The sequence below is a fragment of the Mauremys mutica genome, chromosome 7, assembly GCF_020497125.1.
Source record: "Mauremys mutica isolate MM-2020 ecotype Southern chromosome 7, ASM2049712v1, whole genome shotgun sequence".
In the NCBI taxonomy this organism is placed as follows: domain Eukaryota; kingdom Metazoa; phylum Chordata; order Testudines; family Geoemydidae; genus Mauremys; species Mauremys mutica.
This window is the reverse complement of record NC_059078.1, coordinates 127,898,156-127,914,618: the sequence shown is the minus strand read 5'-3', so window position 1 is coordinate 127,914,618 and position 16,463 is coordinate 127,898,156. Positions and strand designations below refer to the sequence as shown.

Here is a 16,463-nt window from a genome sequence, read left to right as displayed (position 1 = left end):
CCCCTGCCAGCCCAGCCCTGCCCCCCCCAGCTCTGCCGGTGCCCCTCACTCCCGACCCGCAGCCCCTGCCAGCCCAGCTCTGCCCCCCCCAGCTCTGCCGGTGCCCCTCACTCCCGACCCGCAGCCCCCGCCAGCCCAGCCCTGCCCCCCCCAGCTCTGCCGGTGCCCCTCACTCCCGACCCGCAGCCCCTGCCAGCCCAGCCATCCCCACCGAAGCTCTGCCGGTGCCCCTCACTCCCGACCCGCAGCCCCTGCCAGCCCAGCCCTGCCCCCCCCAGCTCCGCCAGTGCCCCTCACTCCCGACCCGCAGCCCCCGCCAGCCCAGCCCTGAGCCCCCACAGCTCTGCCGGTGCCCCTCACTCCCGACCCGCAGCCCCCGCCAGCCCAGCCCTGAGCCCCCGCCCAGCTCTGCCGGTGCCCCTCACTCCCGACCCGCAGCCCCCGCCAGCCCAGCCCTAAGCCGCCCCCCAGCTCTGCCGGTGCCCCTCACTCCCGACCCGCAGTCCCCGCCAGCCCAGCCCTGAGCCCCCACAGCTCTGCTGGTGCCCCTCACTCCCGACCCGCAGCCCCCGCCAGCCCAGCCCTGAGCCGCCCCCCAGCTCCGCCGGTGCCCCTCCCTCCCGACCCACAGCCCCCGCCAGCCCAGCCCTGAGCCGCCCCCCAGCTCCGCCGGTGCCCCTCACTCCCGACCCGCAGCCCTCTGCCAGCCCAAGCCTGAGCCCCCAGCAGCTCTGCCAATGCCCCTCACTCCCGACCCGCTACTGTGCCAACTCACAGTCCCGTCCCATCCCAGCTCTGGGTCCCCCCGAGCTCCGCTGGTGCCCCTCACTCCCGACCCGCAGCCCCTGCCAGCCCAGCCCTGAGCCCCCACAGCTCTGCCGGTGCCCCTCACTCCCGACCCGCAGCCCCCGCCAGCCCAGCCCTGAGCTACCCCCCAGCTCCGCCGGTGCCCCTCACTCCCGACCCGCAGCCCCCGCCAGCCCAGCCCTGAGCCCCCACAGCTCTGCCGGTGCCCCTCACTCCCGACCCGCAGCCCCCTGCAGGTTTGGTCCTTGACCTCTCTGGAGTGAGGGTGAACAGCCCTGTCTGTTGCCCGTCGCATGGTGAGGTGGGTCTGGTTTGGCGGCGGAGGTAAGATCCCTGGCCAGGCCCGAGGCCTGGGGGTCCGTGCTGGGGTCGCTAAAGCTGGGAGCTGGGGGGCCGAGGTGGGGGGATCTGTGCTCCTGTCTGGGGTCCTGCGGGGATCCCCGGTCGCTGGGCTGGGGGCTCAGCCGATGCCCGGGGGGCTGCGTGCGAGCGACCGGCTCTGTCTTTTCCAGCGTGCTGTATGGGAACAAGATCACAGACCTGCCCAGGGGCGTCTTCGGGGGACTCCACGCGCTGCAGCTTCTGTAAGGACGCGGCGGCTCCGGGGGGGGCGGGGGGCTGCTCTCGGGAACCCCCAGTGTCGGCGGGGCCCGCAGCAGGGCCGGCCTGCGTCTCCGTCTGACGTCTCCTGCCCCCCCAGGCTCATCAACGCCAACAAGATCAACTGCATCCGCGCCGACGCCTTCGGGGACCTGCAGAGCCTCTCTCTGCTCTCGCTGTACGACAACAAGCTGCAGGGCCTGGCCAAGGGCACCTTCGCCCCCCTTCGGGCCATCCAGACGCTGTGAGTGCCGGAGCTGGGGGGTTCCTGCCCCGCCCTGCATGGCCCCCGGGGCAGGCGCCTGGGGCAGGCTCCGGGGCTGGGGGGGGGGCAAAGGGGCCTTCACGCCCTCCGGATCCTGGGCTCCCCCGGGGCCGAGAGGGGAAGCAACCCTGGAACCGGGTAAGTCAGAGCAACGGGGAGGGGGGGGGTCCCAGCCCCACGTGCTGCAGCCCCCCAGCAGGGCTCAGTGGGGCAGCATGGAGCTGGCTGGGGCTGGGGGGCAGGCCCCAGGGAGCGGAGGGGGGCCAGGCCCCAGGGAGCGGAGGGGGGCCAGGCCGGGGGTTGCTGGAATTTACCCTGGAGCCCTGCTGGGTGTGGCGCTCCCTGCCTGGGCCCGGGGCCCTGCCCATGGGGCCGGCACCCCCAGCTCAGGCCTGGCCAGTATCGCTCAGCGCTGGGGCCAGCATCCCCCCCCTCCCCTCCGCATCCCCCCAGGCACCTGGCCCAGAACCCCTTCATCTGCGACTGCAACCTGCGCTGGCTGGCGGATTTCCTGCGCGCCAACCCCATTGAGACCAGCGGGGCCCGGTGCGCCAGCCCGCGCCGCCTGGCCAACAAGCGCATCGGCCAGATCAAGAGCAAGAAGTTCCGCTGCTCAGGTGCGTCCGTCCCCTCCCTGCCCCCTGCGGCCGCGGGACCCCGGGGCTGGGGGACGGGCCCAGCAGTGAAGGGAGCGAGAGGCCGGTGCCCCCGTGTGCCGAGCAGGCAGGAGACGAGCCGGGGCGCAGAGTCTCCAGGCAGCCACAGGGAAGCTGGAACCGGGCTCCTGCTCCTCCAGCCCCGGCCCCTTCCCTGGGACCCAGAGCGTCCGTCCGCGCAGCCGCTGTCGCTGCCCCCCCCGCCCGATGCGGGCTGGGGCTCCCCCTCGGGCTGCTGCGAGGGCAGCACTATCCAGAGGCCTTAACCGAGCCGTGGGGTGCTGGGCCCTGCAGAGCCACCGCGTCCCGCCCTGCCCTGCCCAGCTCCCAAGCCACATAGACAGCAAGGGAGGAGGGGAAACCGAGGCACGGAGCTGGAGGGACCCGCCCAAGCTCAGCCGGTGTGTCAGTGGCAGAGCCAGGGCTCGAGCCCTGGTGCCAGTGCCCCAGAGATCTCGCCAGGCCCCACTGGCTGTGCCCAGCCGCCCCCCTGCCCCCGCTAACGTGCTTGTGCCTTTCTCTCCGCAGCCAAGGAGCAGTACGTTATCCCCGGTAAGCACCGGGCAGAGCTCTGCGGGCGGGAGCTGGGGATCTGCACAGGGAGTGTCCGGGGGCCTCTCTCGGACGGGCTGTGCTTTGCCGTGTGACGTCCCTGGGTAGCTGGGTATGGGGCCACGCAGGACTCCCACGGCCCGGCTCTCCGGCCTGGCACAGATAGTGCCGCCCGCTGCTGGCACCCGGGGCTCTGGCTCCAGAGGCAGCGAATGGCCCTAACCCAGCCTGGCCCCACACAGCCCCCGAGCGCAGTGTCTGGCTCCACGCAGCCAGCGCCCCCCGCAGGCACAGAGCAGGAACCCTGCACACACCCAGGAGCCGGCTGCGGCTCGCGGCCTCGGGCCGGCCAGGCACCCAGCGAGGGCACGACGCCGGCGCCGGCGCGGGGGCTGGGATGGAGGTTGAATGAGAGACGAAAAGCAGCCGCGGCCCCTCCCCAGGCCCGGCCGCCAGGCCCTGGCTGGGCTCCTAGCAGAGAGCAGCTGGGGGCTGCGATTGGGGGATCTCGGGCTGGGGCAGGGGTGGCCCTGAACCCCCGATGGTTGCAGGGAAATGGCATCTGCCCCTAGACCCGGGGGAGCAGGAGGTGCAGCTCCATGCGCGGCGTGCTGCGCTGCCCCCTGCTGGCCTCGCTGCACTGGGGCGGGACCGTGGCAGCCCAGCCCCCCGCCCCTCCCCAGCAGGGCGGTGGCTGGCGTCCTGCCCTCCCCGGCGTGTCTCTCGTGGCAGGCGCGGAGGATCAGCAGCTGAACAGCGACTGCAGCAGCGACGTGGGCTGCCCCCCCAAGTGCCGCTGCGAGGCCAACGTGGTGGAATGCTCCAGCCTGAAGCTCACCCAGCTCCCGGAGCGCATCCCGCAGGCCACGGCAGAGCTGTAAGACCCCCCCGCCCCCCCGCGCTGGGCGTCCTGCCCCGGGTCTGTGTCGCACGCGCACTCGCCTTGCCGAGCCCGCAGACCCCCGCGTAACGCCCCCGCCCGGTTCAGTGACGGGGGGCTGGGGGCTTCCTTCATTCCTCCCGGGGGGGGTGAGCACTGCCTGGGGCTCATCCGTTCCACCTTTGTCCTTCTCTCCCCGCCTCCCCCACCCCCAGACGCCTGAACAACAACGAGATCTCGGTGCTGGAGGCCACGGGGCTCTTCAAAAAACTCCCACACCTGAAAAAAATGTGAGTATGACGCCAGCGAGGCCTCGTGGCCGCGGTGCCGGCGTGTGAGACACCGCACGCAGGGCCTGACGATGCAGCGTTAACCTGTGGAACTCACTGACACAAGATGTCACGAGCCGAGCAGGAGTGGGCATTTCTGTGGCTAGTGAGGCCAGCCAGAGTGACAGTAAACCTGCCATTCCAGGGCACAAGCCAGCCTCTCTCGGACAGGGGCCAGGAGGACCCTCCCCCCCGGACCGGTTATTCTACTAGTGCCCACTAGGGGGTGCCGTGCACCTTCTCCGCAGCAGCCGGGGCTGGACTGACGCCCCAAGCCGGCCCGACCGGATTGATGGCCCACAGTGCACAGGGGGGGCTCTCTGGGGGGCTGCATCCCCCATCCCCTACATAGGCCCAGCCTGCCGCTCCCCTCTCTCCCCAGCAACCTGAGCAACAACAAGGTGACGGAGATCGAGGACGGGGCCTTCGAGGGGGCAGCGTCCGTCAGCGAGCTGCACCTGACGGCCAACCAGCTGGAGTCGGTGCGCAGCGGCATGTTCCGGGGCCTGGCGGGGCTGCGCACCCTGTGAGTGGAGCCGTGCCCAGATCTCGTGGCGGGGGCTGGCGGGGGCTGCGGGCGGGTTTCACCGGGGCCTGGGGGAGGCTAAACCCGATGCCTCGTGCCGCCCCCCGCGCCCGCGTCTCCCTCCGGGCGCCTCGTGCCGCCCCCCCGTGCCCGCGACTCCCTCCGAGAGCCTCGCGCCGCCCCCCCGCGCCCGCGTCTCCCTCCGGGTGCCTCGCGCCGCCCCCCAGTCCCGCGTCTCCCTCCGGGTGCCTCGTGCCGCCCCCCCACGCCCGCGTCTCCCTCCGAGAGCCTCGCGCCGCCCCCCGCGCCCGCGTCTCCCTCCGGGCGCCTCGTGCGGCCCCCGCGTGCCCGCGACTCCCTCCGAGAGCCTCGCGCCGCCCCCCCGCGCCCGCGTCTCCCTCCGGGTGCCTCGCGCCGCCCCCAGTCCCGCGTCTCCCCCCGGGGGCCGCGTGCCGCCCCCCCCCGCCCGCGTCTCCCTCCGATAGCCTCGCGCCGCCCCCCGCGCCCGCGTCTCCCTCCGGGGGCCTCGCGCCGCCCCCCGCGCCCGCGTCTCCCTCCGGGCGCCTCGCGCCGCCCCCCCGCGCCCGCGTCTCCCTCCGGGAGCCTCGTGCCGCCCCCCGCGCCCGCGTCTCCCTCCGGGCGCCTCGCGCCGCCCCCCCCGCGCCCGCGTCCTCCCTCCGGGAGCCTCGCGCCGCCCCCCGCGCCCGCGTCTCCCTCCAGGCGCCTCGTGCCGCCCCCCCCTCGCCCGCGTCTCCCTCCGAGAGCCTCGCGCCGCCCCCCCCCGCGCCCGCGTCTCCCTCCGAGAGCCTCGTGCCGCCCCCCCCCGCCCGCGTCTCCCTCCGGGCGCCTCGCGCTGCCCCCCGCGCCCGCGTCCTCCCTCCGGGAGCCTCGCGCCGCCCCCCGCGCCCGCGTCCTCCCTCCGGGAGCCTCGCACCGCCCCCCGCGCCCGCGTCTCCCTCCCGGCGCCTCGGGCCGCCCCCCCGCGCCCGCGTCTCCCTCCGGGTGCCTCGCGCCGCCCCCCCGCGCCCGCGTCTCCCTCCGGGTGCCTCGCGCCGCCCCCCGCGCCCGCGTCTCCCTCCGGGAGCCTCGCGCCGCCCCCCGCGCCCGCGTCTCCCTCCGGGTGCCTCGCGCCGCCCCCCGCGCCCGCGTCTCCCTCCGGGAGCCTCGCGCCGCCCCCCCCCCGCCCGCGTCTCCCTCCGGGCGCCTCGAGCCGCCCCCCCCCCGCGCCCGCGGCTCCCACCGGGGGCCGCGCGCCGCCCCCCCACGCCCGCGTCTCCCTCCGGGTGCCTCGTGCCACACCCTGCGGGAGCTCCCCGGTCCCGCGGATTCGGCGGCGCCTGCGGGAGGTCCCCGGTCCCGCGGATTCGGCGGCTTGCCTGCGGAAGGTCCCCGGTCCCACGGATTCGGCAGCACGCCTGCGGGAGCTCCCCAGTCCCGTGGATTCGGCAGCGCCTGTGGGAGGTCCCCGGTCCCGCGGATTCGGCGGCGCCTGCGGGAGGTCCCCGGTCCCGCGGATTCGGCGGCTTGCCTGCGGAAGGTCCCCGGTCCCACGGATTCGGCAGCACGCCTGCGGGAGCTCCCCAGTCCCGTGGATTCGGCAGCGCCTGTGGGAGGTCCCCGGTCCCGCGGATTCGGCGGCGCCTGCGGGAGGTCCCCGGTCCCGCGGATTTAGTGACACGCCTGCGGGAGGTCCCCGGTCCCATGGATTCGGCAGCGCCTGCGGGAGGTCCCCGGTCCCGCGGATTTAGTGACACGCCTGCGGGAGGTCCCCGGTCCCGCGGATTCGGCGGCGCCTGCGGGAGGTCCCCGGTCCCACGGATTCGGCAGCACGCCTGCGGGAGGTCCCCGGTCCCGTGGATTCGGCAACACGCCTGCGGGAGGTCCCCGGTCCCGCGGATTCGGCAGCGCCTCCGGGAGGTCCCCAGTCCCGTGGATTCGGCAGCGCCTGCGGGAGGTTCCCAGTCCCGTGGATTCGGCGGCACGCCTGCGGGAGGTCCCCGGTCCCGTGGATTCGGCGGCTTGCCTGCGGGAGGTCCCCGGTCCCGCGGATTCGGCAGCGCCTGCGGGAGGTCCCCAGTCCCGTGGATTCGGCAGCGCCTGCGGGAGGTCCCCGGTCCCGCGGATTCGGCAGCTTGCCTGCGGGAGGTCCCTGGTCCCGCGGATTCGGCAGCGCCTGCGGGAGGTCCTCCGAAGCTGCGGGACCAGTGGAGCCCCCGCAGGCATGTCGCCGAAGGCAGCCTGCCTGCGCCCTCGTGGCGACCGGCAGAGCCCCCCCGTGGCCTGCCGCCCCAGGCACGCGCTTGGTGTGCTGGGGCCTGGAGCCGCCCCCGGTGGTGCCACCCTCAGGTGCTGCCCCTGCTGTAGGCAGCGTTGCTGCGCTGACGTGGGGCGTCGGTTTGCTGCTCGTCTGGGGCAGGCCCCAGCTGGCCTGAGTCCCTGGGGTGCTCCCGGGGGGTTCGTGCGCCCAGCACCCCATGCGTGTGGCAGTGTCCCTGGCGGGGCGGGGCCGAGTCACTGCACTGAGGGTCCCTGGGTGCGAGGTGGGCAGAGGGCGGGTGCGGCTGTGGCGACAGGCGCTGCTCGCGGAGCCGTTAACCCTCCCGCTGCTCCCTCCCTCCCAGGATGCTGCGAAACAACCGCATCAGCTGCATCCACAACGACAGCTTCACGGGGCTGCGCAGCGTGCGCCTGCTCTCGCTCTACGACAACCAGATCAGCACCATCGCGCCCGGCGCCTTCGACACGCTGCAGTCGCTCTCCACGCTGTGAGTCGGGGCGTCCCCGCGGTCCCAGCCCGGCCTGGGGACCCGGCCCTCCCCCTCCCGGCCCCCTGGCGCTGGGCTCTGGGGTGGGTGATGCTGTAACCATGTGGGAGCCAGCTGAGGTCACTCAGGGTGAACTGCAAACAGAACGGGGCAGACAAACCCCAGACGCTGGTGGATCTTCCAATACTGAGATTTACCAACCGGCACAGAACAGCTTCTGTAGCACCTCCCTGGTTCCTCAGAGTCCAAACCCCGCAGCTCCCTTAAAGTGCCCAGCCCCAGGCCTCCGGCCAGACACACCTGTCAGATCTGATGATGATTCCTGAAAATCTTATCTCATCATATAAAAGAAAAGGTTCTTCCAACCCCAAAGGATCAGCCACACACCCAGGCCCAATTATAACTTAGATCTTACCCAAAATACATGCTACAGCCAATTCTTATTAACTAAGCTAAAATTTATTTAAAAAGAAGCGTGCTGGTTAAAAGATCAATCTACAGACAGACTTGAATTCAATTCTTGAGGTTCAGATACACAGCACAGATGAGCTCGTAGTTGCCAAAAGTCCTTTCAGAAATAGTCCAGAGGTTATAGTCCAATGTCCATATTCAGGGTGACTCCAGTCAGTGACTGGGGATCTCAATGCTTAAGGTTTCCCCCTCTTGAAACCCAAAGCAGATCTGAGATGAAGCAGGATCGTGTCCCAGGGTTTTTATACATTTCCAGCAGCCTCTTGGCCTGAGAAAACAATAGGTTTAACTCCTTCTCCCAAACATCCTGGCAATTAGCACAGGGTAATTTATCCATTAAACAGTTCAGATACAGGTTACCACAACCTTCAAAGAGACACACAGACAATAATACTATTTCACTCAAGTGTCTTCCTAAATGTTAAAAGAACAGGAGTACTTGTGGCACCTTAAAGACTAACAAATTTATTTTAGCATGAGCTTTCGTGAGCTGCAGCTCACTTCTTTCCATTCTATGCATCCGAAGAAGTGAGCTGCAGCTCACGAAAGCTCATGCTAAAATAAATTTGTTAGTCTTTAAGGTGCCACAAGTACTCCTGTTCTTTTTGCGGATACAGACTAACACGGCTGCTACTCTGATTCCTAAATGTTAATATTCCTGTTTTGATCTTTGAATCAAAGCTCTAGCAATAGACAAGACTTGTTTGCTGACATCCCAAGCCCTGAGCAAACCCCTCCCCTTCTACCTCTAACAATGCCGGCTGCATTTCAAAGCTCTGGTCATTTACAGATCTTCCTAACCAGTCTCTGCAGTTCGGCCCTGGGGCAGGTCAGCCTGGGAGGTAATTAACTCCTTCTGGCCCTGTCACCCTCCCATGAGAGATTAGCTCACACTCAGCACGTCACTGATGCACACGCCTGAGGCTTGGCTCAGGCCCCGCTGGCTCAGGAGCTGGCAGCCATGGGGACTCCGGGTGCCCGGCCCTGCTGCCACCACGTTAGCCCCGCGCTCCCCCTCTGCGGCGCAGGAACCTGCTGGCCAATCCCTTCGACTGTAACTGCCGGCTGGCCTGGCTGGGCGACTGGCTGCGGAGGAGGAAGATCGTGACGGGGAACCCGCGCTGCCAGAACCCCGACTTCCTGCGGCAGATCCCGCTCCAGGACGTGGCCTTCCCCGACTTCAGGTGTGAGGAAGGTAACTCACAGGCGCCATGGGGCTGAGCAGGGGCGGCCGACGAGGGTGACCCCGCAGCAGCGTCCCCAGCGGGTGCTTCCCGGCTGGTCACGTTGGGCCCCCTGCCACCCGGCACCGGCGGTGCTGCCGCGCTCCCGCACCAGCCTCAGTCCTGGCTCTGCCCACCTCCAGGCTGGGCTCCGACACAGAGCCTGGCTGAGCGGGGGCTGGGCTGGGCCATTTTCATTTTTAGCCTTGGTTTGGTTTCGATTAAGGCCACACGAGACTGAGGAAACCTGCCCCGTAGTGCCGGCCCCCGGAGCCCCCTCTGCTCGGTGAAGGGGTGACTTGATTACGCCGGGGGACGGGTCCTGGGAGGTGGCCGCTGCCGGCCAGTCCAGCCGAGGCAGGTGGAACCCGGCCCGGGGCTGGAAGCTGGAGCCAGACGTGCTCAGGCAGGAAGCAGGGCCTGGCTCTGCGCCGGGGGGGAGTGACTGTGGGAACAGGTGACCCGGGGGCAGGTGGATTCTCCAGCCTGGGCGGATGTTTGTCTAGAGTCTGCGCTAGGGGCTGCGGGCGCGGCACAGGGCCCTTCTGGCCTTGGAGTGTGGGAATCTCTGCCCCCAGGACAGGGCAAGAGGCCGGATCTGGGTGGGCCCGTTACTAGCTGTGCCCCCCTTGCAGGCCAGGAGGAGACAGGGTGCGTCCCACGCCCACAGTGCCCTCCAGAGTGCACCTGCCTGGACACGGTCGTTCGCTGCAGCAACAAACACCTCAAGTCCCTGCCCAAGGGGATCCCAAAGAACGTCACTGAGCTGTGAGTATCCCAGGGCTCTGACCGCCTGCCCCGGGCCATGGAGCCTGCGGGGCCGGGAGCCTGCGGGGCCGGGCCTCCTGGACACAGGGAGAGCGGGTCAGATTTCCCAGCAGGGGCTGCGAGGCGGGAGGGAGCCGAGCCCTCCTGCTGCCCCCCCCAACCCCCCCGGAGTCCAGGGTCACCCCCTGCACACTCAGGCCAGCTGATCCGCCCGGCACCGGGCCCAGAGCTGCGTGCATCGCACGCTGGTGCAAACGCTGCTCTGTTACCCTGGTGTAAATCCAGAGGGACCCCACTGGCTTTGATGGCGTTCACCCCGCGGCCCGCGAGCGGAGCTGGCCGCGGGGCTGGAGGTGTGAATTCCCGCCCCAGCTCTGGCCCGTCGTGAGGGGGGCTAGCCCTGAGCCAGAGGGGATTCCCCCTCCGCCGCGGCCCGTGGGAGCCCAGCCCTGTGAACGTGCCCCCTGGTGCCCCGGGGCTCGCCTGGGCACGGCCCGCGAGGGCGCTGGGCTGAGGCTGCTGCGGGAACGCCTAGGCCAGACTGCCCCAAGGGGGGGGGTCAGGCGAGCACCACGTCACTGGGCCCCAGAATGCCGCGGGGCGACCAGGTGAGTGACCCGCCCGCCGGGAGACAGGGGGGGCAGGAAACGCAGCTAACGGGGGCTGCACATTACAGTCGGGGGGGTTAATTGTTCACCCTCCTGTGACCCCCCCCCACCCCATCATTAAACAGAAGCAAAGCAAACCCTGGTTAGCAGGGGGGCCCCCCATGCGCCGGCTGGGCCGGCTGTCGCCGGGCGTTCGTGCAGCACCCGCCGCACTGGGGCCCTGAGCTCGCCCGGTGCTGCACCCACGGGCCCTGCTCCCAGCGGGGGCTGCTGAACCGGCACCAGGCCCCGGCACCTGTCTGCACCGCGGGGCGAGCGCCCGACCTCAGGCTGCCGCGCTAAACTGAACACCCTGCCCCGCCCCTCCTCTGAGACCCCGCCCCCTCCGAGGCCCCGCCCCTCTCACTCCATCCCCCCTCCCTCTGTCGCTCGCTCTCCCCACCCTCACTCACTTCCTCGTTTTCCCAGGGCTGGCGCAGGGGTTGGGATGCGGGAGGGGGATCCGGGCTGGGGGTGGAGCCGAGGGGTTCAGAGGATGGGAGGGGGCTCCGGGCTGAGGCAGGGGGCTGGGCTGTGGGGGGGTGAGGGCTCCGGCTGGGGGTGCAGGTTCCAGGGTGGGGCCAGAAATGAGGGGTTCAGGGTGTGGCAGGGGGTTGGGATGCGAGGGCGGGGGGTGCGGGCTCTGGGGTGGGGTCAGGGATGAGGGATTTGGGGTGCAGGAGGGGGCTGGGCTGACGCTGAGGGGTTTGGAGGGCAGGAGGGGGACCAGGGCTGGGGCAGGGGGTTGGGATGCGAGGGCGGGGGGGGCGGGCGGTGGGGTGGGGTCAGGGATGAGGGATATGGCGTGATGGAGGGGGCTGGGCTGACGCTGAGGGGTTTGGAGGGCAGGAGGGGGACCAGGGCTGGGGCAGGGGGTTGGGATGCGAGGGCGGGGGGGTGCGGGCTCTGGGGTGGGGTCAGGGATGAGGGATTTGGGGTGCAGGAGGGGGCTGGGCTGGCGCTGAGGGGTTCGGAGGGCAGGAGGGGGACCAGGGCTGGGGCAGGGGGTTGGGATGCGAGGGCGGGGGGGTGCGGGCTCTGGGGTGGGGTCAGGGATGAGGGATTTGGGGTGCAGGAGGGGGCTGGGCTGGCGCTGAGGGGTTTGGAGGGCAGGAGGGGGACCAGGGCTGGGGCAGGGGGTTGGGATGCGAGGGCGGGGGGGTGCGGGCTCTGGGTGGCGCTTACCTCTGGCAGCTCCTGGAAGCAGGGGCATGTCCCCCTCTGGCTCCTACGTGCCGCCCCCTCCTGAAGCACCAGCTCCGCAGCTCCCATTGGCTGGGAACCATGACTAGCTCGCACACACTTCCAGCCAGCCCACCTGGAGTCTCAGACAGACTCACACACACACGAGTGCGCCCCCGCGGTCAGAGCGGGCCCCCGATCCCCTGCATGGCTCTGGCAGTGCTCCGCTCCGCGCGGTGTCGCGGGGTCTCTGCACAGACGGACCCCGGGGCCGAACTGGGGCGGTTGGTCCTGCACCCCCACATGAGCCCTGCCCTCTCACTGCCTGTGCAGCGGCCTCCTGGGCCCAGCCCCGATGGGTGACGGGCCTTTGTTCTCTCCCGTAGCTACCTGGATGGCAATCAGCTCACGCTGGTCCCTGGGGAGCTCTCCTCCTTCCGATCCCTGCAGCTGGTGTAAGTATCCTGGCCCGGCCCCGGCGGCTGGGATCCCGGGGGCTGGGCTGGCTGAGACTCGAGCCGCGAAGGCCGGGCAGTGGGGGGGTCGGGGCAGCGAGCTGGCCAGTGGGCCGCGCAGCCTGGCAGCTGTGACAAAGCTGGGATCAGCCCTCGGGGCTCCTGGCTGCGTGTGCGGAAGGTTTCTCAGCTGCTTTCCCACGGGGCCGGGACCGCGGGGGCCCTTCCAGGCTCTGGCAGGCCCAGCTCCTTCTGCCCACTCACCCCCAAATTCCCCCCCTCTGCCCCGTCCCCTCCAGCCTGTCCCTGTCCCAGTCCCACATCCCGCTGCACTTCCCTGTTCAGGGCACAGCCCGGCACCTCTGCAGAGCAGCCCCCGGCGGCTCAGGTCCAGCACCCAGACACCAGGCACACACCGCGACTGGCCCAGCGTCTCGCAGGAACTCTGTGGCAGAGGCAGGGACAGACTCCGGTGCTCCAGGGCAGCACTCGACTGCGTTAACCACGGACACCGAGCAATGGTGTAATCCCAGAGCAAGGGGGGGCCCCGGGGGCCGGCGCGAGCCCCCGCGCTGTGGCCAGGAACAGGAACGGGGTGATGGGCCCCAGAGGGGGCTGGGCAGAGGGCAGGCAGAGGACGTGCTCCGGTGCTGCAGGGATCGGGGCCGTGCTAATGCTGGAGGGAAAATGCGCCTGTACATGGGGTGGAGGAGGGTTGCCGGGCTCTGTTCTGGCCTTTCCTAGCGACTCTGCAACTTTCATATTATTCTTTTAATCCAGTTTTTAGCCCTGCCAGTCCCAGGCTCCTGCCAGCCAACAGCCCCAGTCCTCTGGGGCCCGGCTCCGCAGCCTCCTTCCCCCATCTACCCCTGGGCAGACCGAGCCTTGTTCTCCAGCCTCGGTCTCAGAAACGGCTGAACTGCTTTGGCTGAAACGTTCCCCGAAAATTCAGCCCGAGGCAGCCGCCCGGCGAGGAAAGTTTCAGCCCACGTGGCTGACATTTTGGGGACCCTTCCTGACAGAGGGTGCTCCCAGCCCCTGTCGAGGAAAGCCCACTCCCTTCTCCCTGGAGAAACCAGCAGTGAGCCCCGGGAGCGCTTGTTCCCCGTCGCAGACCCCCCCGCCCCGCAGGCCCCGCGACGAGCTTCTCTCATCGGAGCTGAGAACTAAAACGCGCTGCCCCGGGGCTGCGAAGCCGCCAGACGGAGGAGCTCTGAGGCAATGCCCAGTGGCTGGAGCCCACGGCGAATCCAGCCCACTGGCTGCCCCTGTGCTAACTCAGTGGTTTGCTGGGCAGAATCCCACCAGCAGCCGGACAATTCCCTGCAGTAGCTCAGAGCCGTCCCCGGCTAGTGGCCCATCACCGGCCACGGGGGTATTTGCTACTAGCCGTCGCCGACTGGCCGTTGTGGGCAGCCCCATCACACCGTCCCCTCCACACACGTCTCAGGCTCAGGCGTGAAGCCGGTTTGGTGTCTGGCCCCCGCGGCTCCCCTTGGGGGGCTGGTCCAGACCCTCACCCCTCTGGTGCTTAGAAACCTTCGCCTCATGTTGAGCCCAAACGTGTTGACGGCCTGTTTGTTTCCATTTGTTCTTGTGGAAAGTCTGCGACGAAGCAGCGAACGACTTGCCCAGCGTTGCAGCCCCGCTCGCCTCCCTAGGGCGAGTGGAACCTGCGTCACCCCCCCACCCCACCCCCGCAAAAATCACACCAGGCCACAAAAAGTCACGACAGTGGCTTAGCACCCGGAGGGCAACCAGCAAGTACATGTGGAGCCTTTCCTTTGCCTCCCGGCGCCGGCACGGGCAGGCCACGTTTCAAGCTTTGCTGTGCAACCCAGAGGGCTGGAGACTAGCATTGCAAGGGGAACGCTCAGCTCAGCGCCTGACTCGGCAGCTGGGGCTTACAAGAACCACCAGCGGCCAGGAGACTTGCCAGCGACGTGAGCATTGGCAGCACTCGTTAACCGAGTGACACGTGGTTAAACTGCGACAGGAAAAGCTTCCTCCTGGAGCTGCCGGCGCGCAGTGTCCGGGACCCAGAGGATGAGGGGAGCCCGCAGTGGCAGAGGAATCACCACACCACCTGTAAGGCACCCAGGGGTGTCCTAGACTGGCCACAGGGGGCGGCATCTCCTGCAAAACCACTGTTCCCTCGGGCTTCCAGCCAGTGCCACCCAGTGAAACCAGCCAGCGCCACCCCACGGGCTGGGGGGAGGCCGGGAGCCCAGCTCCAACTGACCCCCCTGCTGCACTTGTGTTTTCCAGTGACCTGAGCAACAACAAGATCAGCTCCTTGAGCAACTCCTCCTTCACCAACATGAGCCAGCTCACCACCCTGTAAGTCCCGGCCCGGGGCCGCGGCTCCTGACCCAGCCGAGCGGTGGGCGGGTGAAGGCCGGGAGACAATAGGCCGGGCTTGCTGCTGAGGCCTCTGGGCTGTGCAGGCCGGCGGCCGGTTCCTGTACTAAGAAGAACCGTAACTAGCGGCCCTGCTGGAGGGCGCCCGAGAGGCAGTGTGCACGGGGTGCCGGGTCTCTGCCCGGGGTGCTAGTGAAACGGCCCGTTAGGGGGGACTGGCGCGGGAGCCGCCCCGGGTGCGTGTCGGTGCTCAGGGGACGTGACCACGTGTTGTTTCCTCCTCTGCCTCCCCAGGATCCTCAGCTACAACGCCCTGCAGTGCATCCCCCTGCTCGCCTTCGAAGGGCTCCGGGCGCTCCGGCTGCTGTAAGTGCGTGGCCGTGCCCGGAGTGGTGCCCTGCCCTGCCCTGCTCACAGCACGGGGCCAGGCCGGGGCCCTGGTGGCACCTCCGTGGCCCTGTCAGTGGCCTGCTTTGGGGGAGTGCTGAGCACCCACAGCTCCGGGGGGTGAGGTGTACGGTGTCAGGACGTGTGTCCCGGCTCGGCTCTGCAGCAGGAGGCTGGGGACGGTGCCGCCGGGCGGACGCAGCGCAGTGCCAGCGGCTGGGGGTCTGGGGAAGGTGCCGGGTGGACGCTGCGCAGTGCCAGTGAACGGGGGGCTGGGGAAGGTGCCGGGCGGACGCTGTGCAGTGCCAGTGAACGGGGGGCTGGGGAAGGTGCCGGGCTGACGCGGTGCAGTGCCAGTGAACGGGGGGCGGGGGAAGGTGCCGGGTGGACGCTGCGCAGTGCCAGGGGCTGGGGGGCTGGGGAAGGTGCCGGGCAGAAGCGGTGCAGCGCCAGTGAACGGGGGGCTGGGGAAGGTGCCGGGCAGACGCGGTGCAGTGCCAGGGGCTGAGGAGCCGGGGAAGGTGCCGGGCGGACGCTGCGCAGTGCCAGGGAATGGGGGGCTGGGGAAGGTGCTGGGCGGACGCTGTGCAGTGCCAGGGGCCGGGGGGGCCGGGGACGGTGCCGGGCTGACGTAGTGCTGTGCCAGGGGACGGGGGGCTGGGGAAGGTGCCGGGCGGACACTGTGCAGTGCCAGTGAAGGGGGGGCCGGGGAAGGTGCCGGGCTGACGAAGTGCTGTGCCAGGGGACGGGGGGCTGGAGAAGGTGCCGGGCTGACGTAGTGCTGTGCCAGGGGCTGGGGGGCTGGGGAAGGTGCCGGGCAGACGCGGTGCAGTGCCAGGGGCTGAGGAGCCGGGGAAGGTGCCGGGCGGACGCTGCGCAGTGCCAGGGAATGGGGGGCTGGGGAAGGTGCTGGGCGGACGCTGTGCAGTGCCAGGGGACGGGGGGCTGGGGAAGGTGCCGGGCGGACGCTGTGCAGTGCCAGGGGCTGGGGGGCGGGGGAAGGTGCCGGGCGGACGCTGCGCAGTGCCAGTGAACGGGGGGCTGGAGAAGGTGCCGGGCGGACGCTGTGCAGTGCCAGTGCAGGGGGGGCTGGGGAAGGTGCCGGGCGGACACGGTGCAGTGCCAGTGAACGGGGGGCAGGGGCAGGTGCCGGGCTGACGTAGTGCAGTGCCAGGGAATGGAGGGCTGGGGAAGGTGCCGGGTGGACGCTGCGCAGTGCCAGGGGACGGGGGGCTGGGGAAGGTGCCGGGCAGACGTGGTGCAGTGCCAGGGGACGGGGGGCTGGGGAAGATGCCGGGCGGACGCAGTGCAGTGCCAGGGGACGGGGGGCTGGGGAAGGTGCCAGGCTGACGAGGTGCAGTGCCAGTGAACGGGAGGCTGGGGAAGGTGCTGGGCTGACGCGGTGCAGTGCCAGTGAACGGGGGGCTGGGGAAGGTGCCGGGCGGACACGGTGCAGTGCCAGTGAACGGGGGGCCGGGGAAGGTGCCGGGCAGACGCGGTGCAGTGCCAGGGGACGGGGGGCTGGGGAAGGTGCCGGGTGGACGCTGAGCAGTGCCAGGGGACGGGGGGCTGGGGAAGATGCAGGGCGG

At 69.9% G+C, this 16,463-nt stretch overlaps 1 protein-coding gene across 2 annotated transcripts in view; it reads left to right on the top strand.

Annotated features, from left to right (window-relative positions):
• Positions 1 to 16,463, top strand: part of SLIT1 (slit guidance ligand 1) — a 143,246-nt gene that overhangs the window by 107,344 nt on the left and 19,439 nt on the right. For both annotated transcript variants that reach the window (XM_045025654.1, XM_045025653.1), the window contains exons 12-24: positions 1,320 to 1,391; positions 1,508 to 1,651; positions 2,126 to 2,289; positions 2,857 to 2,880; positions 3,613 to 3,757; positions 3,976 to 4,050; positions 4,472 to 4,615; positions 7,237 to 7,380; positions 8,880 to 9,046; positions 9,710 to 9,842; positions 12,058 to 12,126; positions 14,395 to 14,466; positions 14,782 to 14,853. In XM_045025654.1, the coding sequence (XP_044881589.1) occupies positions 1,320 to 1,391; positions 1,508 to 1,651; positions 2,126 to 2,289; positions 2,857 to 2,880; positions 3,613 to 3,757; positions 3,976 to 4,050; positions 4,472 to 4,615; positions 7,237 to 7,380; positions 8,880 to 9,046; positions 9,710 to 9,842; positions 12,058 to 12,126; positions 14,395 to 14,466; positions 14,782 to 14,853 (1,425 nt within the window). The remainder of the gene's footprint in view (positions 1 to 1,319; positions 1,392 to 1,507; positions 1,652 to 2,125; positions 2,290 to 2,856; positions 2,881 to 3,612; positions 3,758 to 3,975; positions 4,051 to 4,471; positions 4,616 to 7,236; positions 7,381 to 8,879; positions 9,047 to 9,709; positions 9,843 to 12,057; positions 12,127 to 14,394; positions 14,467 to 14,781; positions 14,854 to 16,463) is intronic.